Source organism: Gnatocerus cornutus, chromosome 1 (genome assembly GCF_029298725.1).
Source record: "Gnatocerus cornutus isolate USDA-ARS CGAHR chromosome 1, icGnaCorn1.1, whole genome shotgun sequence".
Classification (NCBI taxonomy): Eukaryota; Metazoa; Arthropoda; class Insecta; order Coleoptera; family Tenebrionidae; genus Gnatocerus; species Gnatocerus cornutus.
This window is the reverse complement of record NC_142233.1, coordinates 30,559,848-30,573,738: the sequence shown is the minus strand read 5'-3', so window position 1 is coordinate 30,573,738 and position 13,891 is coordinate 30,559,848. Positions and strand designations below refer to the sequence as shown.

Here is a 13,891-nt window from a genome sequence, read left to right as displayed (position 1 = left end):
TTTTAACGAGATTTTTCGGAGCGAAAATGAAGTTTATTACTTTTGAGTTATATGGACGAGTACGAGTACGAGTAGGAATATCAATCGCAAAAGCAGCTCAAGATCTATCAACTGGCTAAAAATCATAGTTATTTGTTTCACTAGGCTAGAAAATGGTCCTTTGGAAATGCAAGGAAAGTATTGAAATCCGAGCCCTCCGGGCTCGGATTTCAATTTCCGAGCATTTCCAAAACATTTTCTAGGCGTGTCAAACACGAAATTTTGTGCGCCGACAATTATTAATAGTTATTTATTTTGACTTTTGGTTTGAATTTGAAACGTCATTCCCTCATTTAGGGGAATTTCATCAGCTGGGAAATAGGTTGGTAGCACCCCATTCAAATCAAACGATTGCAGATTAATGTAAATTCAAATGTGTTTCAGCAAATTTTTGTGGAATCTCTACTTAATTAATTTACCGTGCATAGACATTCAAAAGGTGATTTTCTTGCCGCAAATGAGTACCACAAATGCCATGAAAAATGACAGAGGCGCACAAAAATTTTTTATCGCTTCAGTGGGAATTTTGTTTAAAAAAAATCGATTATCGAATTTTGGACATGAAAACGGATTATTTTTTTTATCGTCGGCTTAAGTTGTTAAGTTGCTAAGTTCATTTTTGAACACAATGCGTTTTCAATTTTTAAAAAAGGATAACAAAATGGTACAGCGTTGGATCTTCTTAAGTATTATTACTTTAGAATTAAGAAACATTTTATTTTTATTCCCCAAATTTTTAAATCCTAGATTTGACGACAAATTTGTATAAAATTAAGATTTCTCAACCACAGCTAAAAAAAGTCCAAATTGAACTTAGCAGCTTAACGACCTAAGCCGACGTTATGTAGTTTACAAAACGAACTTGTTAGAATTCCAATTGCTTATAAAGCTCCCAAGGCTCTAAACTTGTGAAACTTTTTCTGAGGTTGTCTAGTTGGTATTAAAGCGTTTAGGCCAGCAAATTTCTGGTTTTATATTCTATTTTTTCTTAATTTTTTGATAGGTATTTAAATAGCTATGATTTTTGGTTCTCCTTTAGGGTTTTGGGTTTTTATTATATCCTCAATCACCAAAATCTAAAATTGTTTGGAATATTTCTTTTTATAGGTTTTGAGTTTATCATGTTTTTAAATATGAGAGCTAGTAAAATTTAAGAACAAAAATTAAATTGAGAATCTTATTTTCTATAAAATTTTCTTTAAAAATTTGAATCTGGATTCGACCTGAAAAACTCGAAGCAATACTCGAAAATTTATGACTTTCTGATTCGAGAATTTTGGAAATGGATACCGAAACACCTGAGAAACTTAAAGACAGTTATCTGAGTTTTATATTTTATTCTGTGCGTTTCTGTTCAGTGTTTAAGATTAATTAGGAATTTGTAATGTAGAAAACTTTGATTTGATAAGCTAATTAGAATGTAAAAAACTGCTCTGGATTTTTAAGAGCCTCAAAGTACAGATCTAAAAACTTTCAGAAGCTTGATGAGATTTTAAGAACCAAAGGCCCAAATTTTCAGCACCTGAAAACCTTGAATAGTTTTATTGAATTTTCTTTGTACCTCGTGGAGCACGATTGAAAATATTCCATGAATGTAAAGTAGTTCAAATTCAATCATTTTGACCTTAACCCAGTGTCCTTTGTTTACAAAAATAAAAAAAAATATTTTTCGGAAGACGTGTGAGTTGGTGAATACCAATACCATGACCACCTTTCCCAACTATTAAAAACACGTGCGCTCTATATTTGTAATGGTGTTAGTCATTAGTTACACAATTGTCACATCGCAATCTTACAAATCGTCCTCGAATTTACAAAATAATGAACACTTTTTATTATTACGGCAATTATCTCATTATATTACTCATGCAATTGTGATAAGATAAGAGTCGGGGACGTATAAGAAGTAACAATCAGTGCACTACCAGAATATAAACATACGGTATACAGGAAAGCATAATTAAAGTGGCCACAGACACGCGAAATTCGCGATTGCGACTTACGATTAATCCGAGTTTTATTGTAATTTAAGTAATTTACCGAAACCTCGTTGCATAAAATTGCAAGCCGAAAAATCTTCTTGTAGACGACAATGGCCGATAATGAAGGAAACTGTAGACCGTGAAATGCACACCCTCACAAGCTGCATCACGTAAGCTGGTTTCCGTACGAAACAATAATTTCCCATCAAAGAAGCAAAGGAAGCACGCATCTGGAACGACGAATGACAATAAAAGGAGTGCATGTGCCGAAATCCACCACATCTGATTATATCTGTAGACTGTGACCGACACAGGTGACCTGTGAGAGAGCTCAGGTGGTTCCAGTCCTTTCTTGATTATAGGTCACTGCCCTAGCCGTTAATAATGTGCCATCGGTAAATAATCAAATTGAAATTTTATAACATTTCGTGGCGGGATTTGCATATTCTTATGAAGGACTGTGGCGTTATTTGACCATCGTTTTCCGCTTCCAACTATTTATTTCGCATAAAATCTCACTCGTAATGTGCCAATATCTATTCAAGACGCATTATGGGGAAATATTAAAAACATGCTCAAGACGTGTTGGCGGACTGCCGGTGCATGTTGTCACATTTGTTTTTCAGATCGCGGAAGATGCTATACATTATTTTACTGTCGACGCAAAAAGTCAACAAGTTTCTTATTAATAATTCCTTTATTCCGCGAATTACAACGCGTTACTAAACAATGTGCAGCAGGCGATAAATCATTACTCTTTGCGACATTGATGACGTTACATTTACATGCACCCACCTGCAATAATTACGCGCAAACCAAATGGGATTCGTCATTTCAAGTTTTGCAATCAATTTTAACTGCAATAAGACGTAAAGGAATTGTTGGTTTTTACATCAGCAAACGATTGAGTTTCGAAAATAGCCTCGAAAATAACGATATTTCCAGATGTCATTTTAACAGTTTTCTTTTTAGGTGACTACTTAAAAATTTTAACTACCACACCTTACCTAATCTAAATACGTTTCGAGAAATTAGAATAAATAAATCTTAATTAATTTATGATAATTCCTAGTATTTTACATGAAAATTAACGAATTTTTTGGAGTTACAATTCCACCGGACTCGAACCCGGAGATTTTGTCAATCATTCATTGCAAAACTTTGGAATTACCAGTTACCGTAAAGAGAAAAGAAAACGTCTATTCGGTTGTGCAAACTTGTACCAAAAAACAGATACGAAGCTGCTTTGCTTAGTAGTGCACAAAAATGAGTTTCGTCAAAAAATACTAGCCAGATAAAAAAATGCATTGTTTCCCCTTTAATTATCTAATCTGAAATTTCGGACATAAATTTCTCATACATATCACATCGACATATTTCCTAGCATCAAAAAACAATTTCGTTTTGTGATTACCTCTCAAATTCACGCCTTGGGTTATCAAGCTCCCTCTTCACTTCATCATCCCCTCCCGATCCTGACAGATCTTTTCACGCTCTACATCTCGTCTTAAATATTGCTCTTTTGACATGAAATACACAAGAGAGTGCTGAACTTTAAAAAAATAACCCGACGATGAATATTTTCCACTCTGAAAGTCATAAGAACTCGGAATTGTTGTTTTAACAAAATGAAACGATTTTTTTTATTTAAAACGACGACGCGCAAATCCGTAATTTCATTTTAGGAATGTTCTTGTAGCTTCAAATTCATTTTTCATGTATGCCTGCCGCGTCCAGCACCACACCATTACTTCGACCAAACAATATAATTCCTAATGATGCTAGAATGACGGTACATTTCTGCAAGCAATCGGTAGAAAAAGGCTGCAGTTTGTTTATATTGTGTTGAATTCTTCCATGTAATCCTCACGCTTTTACCTGCATATGTGATAGATTACAGAACATGAAAGACGCATCAAGCGATGTTATGAACTAGCCTTAAGCGGTGTCGTTCGTTTTCCCCTACACGTGGAGTTCCAATTGAGCCCTACTTGGATGGACCCCCCTCGTGTATCCAGGGCAACGCTCTTGGATACGTAATACGCAGATTCTTAGATTTAAAGCGTATATTACAGTTTTTGGATTTATGATGAAGCGTACCTTCTTTTAGGGCAACTTCCTGACATTGATTGACAGACATAACGCTGTTTCCGACAATGCGGTAATTGGAAAGATGGTAGGTAACTAATGTTTTCAATTCAATCACGGTTTCTATCACTCCGCGAAGCCCACAAATTCAATACGGTGCAGGAAGATCATTTTATAACCTTTACGACTGCGATATTTATCTTAGAAATATGTGGGTTGCACTGCGTTGATGATTTGAATTAATCGATTTGTTATCCGATCCTTGCATCGATGGTTTTACAATTTTGTGGGGAGTGAGGCTAAGTGGAAACTCCTCTGCTGTCTTCATATAATTGACGGTCACGGATCCACTTTCACGTTTATTTGAATTCGTTTCCGGTAAAAATTTTGGGAAAGGAAAAACGGTGGCTCTACATAAATGCCAGTTGGAGGTTTCATCTATTGCGTTCTCATGTTTTTCTCGATAGATTTTCTTTTATTTCTTTCTAAATTTCTCTGTATCGCTTTAGACCTTATACTGGGTGTTTCGGGTTTTGGCTGCCAAATTAAAAATTTTGTTAAATTTTGATAAAACATTAAATACTTCCACTGAAATGAATTTAGGTACATACATTGAAAATTTATAAATTTGAATTTTTCAATTAGCCACAAATTTGCGAGAAGAACTATGGCAAAAACTCGGATCTCGAGATATAAGACAACGAAAATTCCGAAGTTTCAAAATTCAATCGTTTTTAATTCTGTTTTTTGTTGACGTACGTGAAGAATTAGCAGTTTTGTATTTCGTGTGAAATTCTGCGTTAAATGAGCTTTAATAACGTAAGTTCACTTAACAAATAAACTAGATAATGACTAAAATAGGTTTTCAAGAGGTTTTTTTTGTGGTGATCTTTAAGAAATATTTTCGGGCCAAAAACGACGTTTAATTTCTTTGATTTACACGTTTGTCCAAGAAGCAGCTTGAAATCTATAAACTGGCTAAATCTCAGATAGATAGGTCAAATATCGAGAGATCAAATAAAAACTCATCCTTTGTTAGCTTTGAAATTTCAAGTCATGTCTTTGATTGAAGGAACATTCTTTTGTTTCTGTCAAGTAATTTGACGTTGTTAAACTGGAAATTTTTTGAAAATTTTAATGAACGATTTTGATGTTTGATTCATATTGCAAAAGGTTTTGTGATGAAAAAATAACCAGAACACGTACTTTTGCTATCCATTATTTGCATTTCAAGACACTTTTCATCTTATAACCTCAAAATTAGCAGCTGTCAAAGTGGCAATTAAGGACAATAAAACTTTTTTTTTTATCGAATTTTGGAAATTTGAGTGCGGATTTTCAGTAAAAAAATGGTGAGAAAAATTATGCCAAAAGTGCTTCTTACTATCTGTCTTGGTTTCGAAGATATGGAACGGAACTAAAAATTTACTGCCCGAAATTTTTAAACGCTTTTAATTCAGTTATTTGTGGTAAAAAATAGCACAGTTTTGGATTTTGTGTGAAATTTTGCGTTAAGTGAGCCTCAATAACGTAAATTTACTGCATAAATAAATTAGATATTGACCGAAATGAGTTTTCAAGATGTGTTTTTGGGGTAATTTTCAAGGAAAATTTTTGGAGAAAAAAAACAACGTTTGATTTTGTTGATTTACATAACAATCAAAAGAGTAGCTCGAGATCTATCAACTGGCCAAATCTCAGATTGGTAGGATAAATAGTTTACGCATGGCGGCCAAAAAAACAAAAATAAAAAAAACATTGTTTGAGGATTTTTTTTTCTCAAAAATTTAATTTTCGAACTTTGAATATTAGAAAGCGGATTCTAAACAGAAAAAACGTGAGAAAAACCATGGCAAAAACCGCTTCTTCATATTTGTGTTGGTTTCGGTGATATAGAGGGTTAAATTTTAAAACTCAAAATTTACTGTCTAAAAATTTTAAATACATTTAATTCTGTAATTTGGCGTTAATTTTAAGTTAAATGTGCATGAATAACTTGAGTGGGCTTCACAATTAAACGAGATATTGATAGAATTAGATTTTTAGAGGGTCAATTTTAACAAAATTTTTCGGAGCGAAAAGACGTTTATTATACAGGGTGTCTCAGAACTCGCGCCCCAGAGAGAAAGGGCTTATGAAGCCAACAATTCTGAACCAAAATTTTAAAACCATAATTTTTTAACTCAAAAAATAACCGAGATAAGACAAAAAAACTGTAGCCAATCCCGAAGCTGAACAGAATTTAAAAATTGGTAACTATGGACACATACTATCATCTATTGGTCAGTTAAACATTAGACTCTCGTTGCCTAGGAAATTGGGAAGGCCATTTACTCCACTTCTCGAATAAGCTTTCGGGATTGGTTGTTAACTTTTTATCAGTTCTCGAATACTATTAAACTTAGTCAATTTTTGTTTTGAAATTTACCATCTGTATTGCTGTCGGCATCCTCCCTTGCTCTCTGGGGCGCGAGTTCTGGGACACCCTGTATGTATATCAATAGAATTAGCAGCTTGAGATCTATCGACTGAGTAAATCACAGATTGGTAGATAGGTGTAATAGTTTACGAATAGTGACTAAAAAAACAAAAAATCAAATCGTTTCGGTAGAATTTTTTTTTACAAAAAAACAATGATCGAATTTTGGACATTTGAGAGCGGATTCTAAGCAAAAAGAGCGCGAAAAAACTTATGGTGAAAACCCCATCTTTCTTTCAGCCGTAGTTTCGGAGATACTGAGCACTATCTAAAAATTCACCGCCCGAAACTATAATCGCTTCTAATTCAGTTATTTGTGCAAAATTTAAAAATATAATTTATTAATTAACAAACTATAAATGTAGTAATAGAGTAATTATGAAAATCTGAAACGGTGCTTGGAATTATGTTCTTAACATTTTATTCATTGACAAAGGTTCAGGTTTCGCAAAATTGTATTCTCAGGATTTTTAATTCAGTTCTCAAGCCTCAACTATTATTTAGTTGTCTCCAAAAATCAAGGTGCTATTTAAATGAGTTATAATTTTCAGAAATAGAAAAAACGTCTAAACGATACCAAGAACAATAAAATACAGCACCACAAAAATAAAAATAACTAAAATTGACTGTTTTGATGGTTCCAGATTTTTGAAACACGTCCGGATTTTCTGGTCCTCCATCATAATTACTAGATTATTATGTTGAGAGTAGCTTCATAATTAAATTATACACGACGCCATGGTTAAAGTTTTTACCATGTCTGACGATAACATGGGATAATTATAGGGTCTACAACACAGAATACCATCAAAGTTATTAAAAAAGTGAAATTTCCATATTCATTGTCATGACGCGAATCATTTCACGTCTTGAAATCGTTTCAATTCACTGAAAAAGCGACGCTTTTCGCAGAAAATACTATCATGATTTAAAAGTGTTACAAATTAACCATTATTTGAAATAGAATCGTGAGTCAGAGCGTTTTTTGCTTGCAAAAAAACTACAGTTACTGGCTGTATGGAAGAATATTAAATTATAATTAAATGAACCGTGCAGCGACGTAAAAGCAGACAAGCTCAGTCTGACTCACGCTACAGGTGCTTATTTTGTTTATTTTATAAACACGATAAAACGTTACAAACAACGAAGTCAAATTAAAATTTCTTGCATTTGCAATAAGGTGCAGTGCAGGCAATATATGTCCGCTGATAATTATATTAATGAAATCACTTTTTTTCGACCGAAGATGTGCAGTTTCTCTCTGTCAATTAACTCAATTCTAGGCTTACATAAAACACGATTTTTCTCTGAGTGCAGCTGATTTATAACGCATTCGACAACACATTTTCAACAAATCGGTTACAGATGGGAAATTCCGGATTGGCGTTGGAAAGAAAACATGATAGTGCCAAGAAGATAATTATAGAGCGTACATATAAATTAGTCTTTTATTTTTATTGCAGATGCTAGATTTTAAAAGGATTTATATGTGTGCATTCACCGCGGTTTAATTGCTTCGAGTCCATAATCTTCTTGGATATAATGCGTCGGAGGTTATATATATTGTTAAAGTAAAATGTTGGAGTGACAATTTTATCTGGAGAGAACACGCTAGATTGTGGCCGAACTCCATAACTAATGACTTCGACTTTTTTAATAGTTTGCATTGAAATTGGCATTTTTGCACACCGCGATTACAAAGAAAAACACCCCAAAAAGGACATAAAACTATAAAAAAAGTCCAAATTCTTACCTACATTATCGACTTACGGGGGAACACGAACGTGAAGTTCAATTCCACCGATAGAGAATATTAATTTAATTATTGGTGCAATAATTTCTAGCTAATTACCTATTCTTTTAACATGTATGTTTAGTAATTTTAATTGATAAAATATGTTAATTATTTTAATTAGTTTTGCAGGTTTAAAAGCATGTCGAGTAAAAATTAGAGCGCCCTAAAACCCAATCGTGCAAAATATCAATAATTTTGTTAATTTAGCAATAATTAATTAAGTTTTGAGTGAAAATGAAATATTTTCAAAGGGGTTTTGCTCTGGTGGCTATGTATAATTATAGTTTGATGAAAACGGCACATATAGCACATATTTTTTCCCATGACTAATAAATCCATTTCCACGTCCTGCCCAATCCAAGTGTGAAACTTATGCACCTTTCACGCAATTTCGCTTTTAATAATTGTCACTTACTTTCATTGTTAGCAATCAGTTTATTAAATTTAAATTAACGTGTGAATCATAAAAGATAAATGATCTTGAATTTCATGGCAGCTAATGGTGACTCATTAACATTATTACCTACGAAACGCTTCGCAGTTTAGCAACGGAATACATTATAAAAACGCGATAATTTTTACAGTTCCATAAATAAATAGCCAGTTAAATACGAGATGAGTCAACGCCGGTTACTTGTTGGTTTCGATCAAGTGACCTGTAAAGTCTGTTGTGATTCACCTCTAGAGGCACTTCCGGTCCTTCTCGGGTCGGCGCCCAGTAAAAGTACGATCAACCATAATTTTATGTCTGTGGTTAATGAAAAAAGTAAATGAAATAGGAGATGCGTCATATTAAAATCAGTTTTGCTTATTTTGATATCGTTAAATTGGGGACGATGGCATCGTAAAATGGTGGGACGATAAAACGAAATGTGATGGGAGATCAGCCGAAAAATGCCACAAATTTAAGGGAAAAGATAGACAGAGAATTGGGGCAAAACGGAATGGAGATTTATTTAATAGCGTAGTCACGTTTTCTATTTGAAAAAAAAAACTTTAAAATCGGAAGAAACTGCACCTGTAATGCAAGTAATTAATTTTCATTCGATCCTGTAATAAAGATGGCAATAAAAAAGATATAATACCATACGCCAGTCTTTAAAACAAAACAGTTCCGTAATATGTTAAATGGACTGTAAAATAAATAACAGGCAAATAAAATTTAAACAAAGGTAATTCATTTTTAGTACACAGCAAAATGTTACTTTTGGACCGGTGCATTTGGCATATGCAAAAATCAAAGAAAAACAGTCTGAAGAGGACATAAAACTGTAATTTTAAGACACCACTAAAGTACCCAAAATCGAGCAAAACTATCCCAATAGCACCCTAAAATTAAAAAAAAAGTGAATTTTTACACACTAAAGTGGATTTTTGTTTCTGGACCAAGGCATGTGGCACACGAAAAAGTCGGTTAAAAAATCATCGCTTGTTTTTAAACACTATTTTAAATCGTCTAAAACACATTAAACTTAAGTACAATTTGTTTTCGTAATACAACTTACTAAAGTCGTTTTTTTTTTTATTTTATGCCATTAGCTCGTTCAACATTAAGTTATTATTATCGGAAATACTTTATCTTTATGAAAATATTAATTTGAAAATTTAATTTTAAAACGATATGGCTAGTGCCACCTAGACGAGGAAAAACGTTGCCACAACCAGGAATAAAGAAAGTTTCCTTTTAAACAGTTTAAATTTCAGGTGCACTGGTCCATCTTCACCCCGTGTTGCTTGTGAATCTTGTTATTTTGTTTAACATCTTTGGTGGTAAGATAGCTGTTTGGGTAATTTTGCTTAATTTTGGAAGATTTTTAACCATTATTTTGTCTATAAAAATTGTTTTTTTTTTAAGACATCGGGCTCATTTTTATTTAGTTTTATCAATTAAAATTAACAACATGTTTTAAATATTTTATTTAATAACTAGTATTCAAAAATTAAGCATTTGAAAAACTATAAGGTCACTGGATAGAAAAATCTTTTTTTACACAAAATCTAGTCGCCTTAAAAATCAACACATCCAGAGTCCTCTCTCGATGCGATTCAACTTCACGTTCCGCCATGAATCGATAAGTACGAGTCCTACCTTTATTGTCTAACGGCAACTGTCAATTCTGTCATTTTCAACATTTGACATTTGACGTCAAATCGCCGAAATCGCCTAGACCGAAACTAAGCCACGTAAAATCGAATTTTGTGAACATTTTGGTAAATTTATTACAAAAAAGAAAGTAAGTCCATTTCTTTATGCTTATGGTTAGTATTAAATATGTTTTGGCTTTATGAGAGGTTGCCGGTCAGGAAAATTGTGGAATTCATAATAAATGCGTTTTCTAAGGTTTGCGAAAATAAATACATCACTTTCATTTTTACATAAGTTACAAATGGAAGTTATTAATTAATTAAACTACTTTTTGTAACTGAAAGTTGAAATTAACTTCATGGGGGAATATAAGGTTAAGTTAAAAGTACTTACCAGATTATCTCACTTTGTAAAAAAAATGATTTTTTTATTTTGATAAGATTTCATTATTTAATGTTGCTGTTTTTTTAGGATGGTAACCGACGTTCATCTAGCGATTCTTTCAAATGCTTTAGGAGTAATTCTTTTTTTGTTGGTGGTCTTATTCCATTACATTAATGCCAATTACTCCAGACAGTGATGTCATCATTTTGCATTTATTTTTCATCATCATGTATAAGCCATTTGTAAGTAAATTCATTGTAATTAAACCCTAAATCATTATATTTGTTAAATAAATATTTTTTAGTATGTAGTATTTTTTTGTAATTTGGTTGCAACGATAGTTTCATAAGTATGGAGAATAAAAATGTTCAAGAAGCAAGTCGTATTAAACTACCTTTCTTAAGACAGGAGAACCGAAAATACTCTAAGGTCAAAAACTATAAAAAATAATCTAGCTCTCTCACCTTGAACGCACTTTTCACTGGGCGCGTTGACGAAACGACCGTCCCATCCGAGAACTGACAACAACTGTATTGTGATTTCAACGAGTTTCTAATTGCACAACACTCTTTTATTCTTAATCGAAAAAAAAAAGTGAATCCGGTGGGTTGTTTTCACTTTTCGGTCATATTTGTTAAGTTGCCAAGTCCATTTTTGGATAAGACGCGTTTTGAGTATTGTAAAATGGGGAACAAAACTGTTTCGCCTTGGATTCTTTTATGTTATTATTTCAGAATTAAGAAACATTCTATTTTCAGTCCCTAAATTTTTTAAATCTTGGATTTGACGACAAATATGTGAAAAATTAGGATTTCTCAGCTTTCCACAGTGGTCCCGATAGCAAATTTAAGTGGACAAAAATCATTACTGTGCGTATATCCCCCGCCTTTGTTTTTATCAAAATTAGATAAACAGCCAGCAAAGCCACTTTACTACCTAGCATTGGCCATTTTAGCTAAATTATTAAAACTACATGCAAGCTTATTTTTTCAAACTGCTTTAAATTTTGATAATTTGTGAAATTGTACTGAAAGTACATACTCACCTAAAAACACATTTTTTCCCGGAATATGCTTTCGAAAATAATAATACATATCGCTTTCTGGAGTTTCCTTTCGAAGTTAGAAATAAACATGAGTTTAACTAGAGTTTTAGAATTTGTTTCAAATTATTTCAGTCTGGAACTACTTTTGGTTTATTAAAGAACCATTAAAGGTTACACATTCGAAAAATCTCAACCACATGCAACCATAAAGGGTGAACCCGAATAAAATAATAAAATGCAAAGATTTTAACCCCAATATCAGAGAACGCAGTTTTATATGAATTGATAGAGATTGATCAATGTCAATGGCAGTCAAGACAATCGAAAATTTGGGAATAAAAACGCTAAACAAGTGGCAAAAAATATTTTTTGCACGATAGAACAATTTTGCTTAGTTACCGCGCCTGCTGTTGGAACAGTAAGTTGAGTTTACTGGTTACCAAGATAAACAAAACGGTAAGTACAAAATTTACTTACCGTTCTAGAACGGTAAGTAAAAATTTAAAAATAGTCATTAAAAAAGAAGGATTTATATTCATTCTCAGACCGAAATTTTGACTTTTCAGGAATTATTGAAGAACAATTAATGTCAATTATTTGTAACATTTTTAGTTTTATAAAAATAATCGAAATTTGTCTATCGTGCAAAAAATTTTATAAGCATCACGAACGTTAAGGACTATACCGATCTCAGACAATAATTGGAGTCGTCGCTGCGCTCCTCCTCCAAACAATTGTCTTCGATCGGTAAAGTGTCCTTACCGTTCTTAATACTTAATATACTATTTTTTACTACTAGCTTCAGAACATATTATTTCGTCTGCTTTCGAACTGTGAAATCCCATTTTTTTCCTACAAGGAGATAAAGAAAAGTGTATTTTGGATTGCCTATATTAAGCAATTTTCAATGAAAATCAACGTGAATGATAAAAAAACAGAGATACTGAATCGCATAAAAATTTAAAAAATATTAACATCATAAATAGACAAATTAATAATAATCAAACTGCTGATCGAATTTAAATTTTTGAAAAGTAAAAAAAACCTAAATGTGAATTTTGGACTGAAATTTGGTCTAAAAATCTAAAATATTCTAATTGTAAGCAACTTTCCTTAATAATATTTATTGATAAAAATTTTCAACGTGAAAATTGGGATAAGGGATATAATTTATAATGTCGCAGGTGTCATTAATAGATTCGCCTTACAAAGTTTTATGAATGTGGTAAATTTCAAAAATCGTCTCCAAAAATCCGATCAAGACCACTGTGCCTCCGTAGAAAAAATTTAAAATAAACATAACTACTCAACTTAAGCCGAAATTTTAGAGGTAATCATAAATAAAATTTATAAACTATGTATGTTTGAATATTAATTAACGAAAAAGTGTTCTAATTTAAAATCAAATAAATGCTAATGATTATTTTCGTATTTTTGCCAATTGTAGGAATAAAAGAATGATATTTTTAGGCATTACTATTTTTTGACACGCTTATTAAGTCTGTCAAAGTCCCAAAGCTTAGAACCAGAAACAGATTTTTTACAATTTTTTTATTTTGGGACGAATTCAAAATTTTCAATATTCTAGATTAAATTTCGTATGTTCGTTAATTTTGGGAATTCAAGAAAGAAATTTGGACAGTCCTATTTTTAATACGATGATTAATCCTTCCAACGTTTTAGAAATATCTATAAGCACTATTTTTTTAAATATTTGTTTTTAGGACAAACCAAAAATTTCCGGTATTTTGCGCAATTTCGCTAATTTAACGAGTACAAGATTGACATTTGGAAGCGTTACTACTTATGTAACGCTCAATAATGCTGCCAAATTAGAAAATTATGGAACCAGAAATAGATTTTTTTTAGAAATTTAATTAATAATAATTCGCGACGAACTAAATATTTCCAATATTCAACTATGTATTTTTACTACTTTTAAGAATAAGGAATAAAATTCGGAGTAAGTAGTGGGTTGAATGCAGCTAAATTG

At 32.3% G+C, this 13,891-nt stretch overlaps 1 protein-coding gene across 1 annotated transcript; it reads left to right on the top strand.

The window, feature by feature from the left end:
* Positions 1–10,489: 10,489 nt before the first annotated feature.
* LOC148181536 (dolichyl-diphosphooligosaccharide--protein glycosyltransferase subunit 4-like) lies at positions 10,490–11,228 on the top strand. Its single transcript, XM_088045339.1, has one exon. The coding sequence runs from the start codon at positions 10,942–10,944 to the stop codon at positions 11,047–11,049; it is 108 nt and encodes a 35-aa protein (XP_087901465.1). The 5' UTR covers positions 10,490–10,941; the 3' UTR covers positions 11,050–11,228.
* Positions 11,229–13,891: the final 2,663 nt, after the last annotated feature.

Coding starts and splice junctions, on each gene's coding strand:
- LOC148181536 (XM_088045339.1), top strand. CDS start 10,942: ATGGTAACCGACGTTCATCTAGCGATTCTTTCAAATGCTTTAGGAGTA.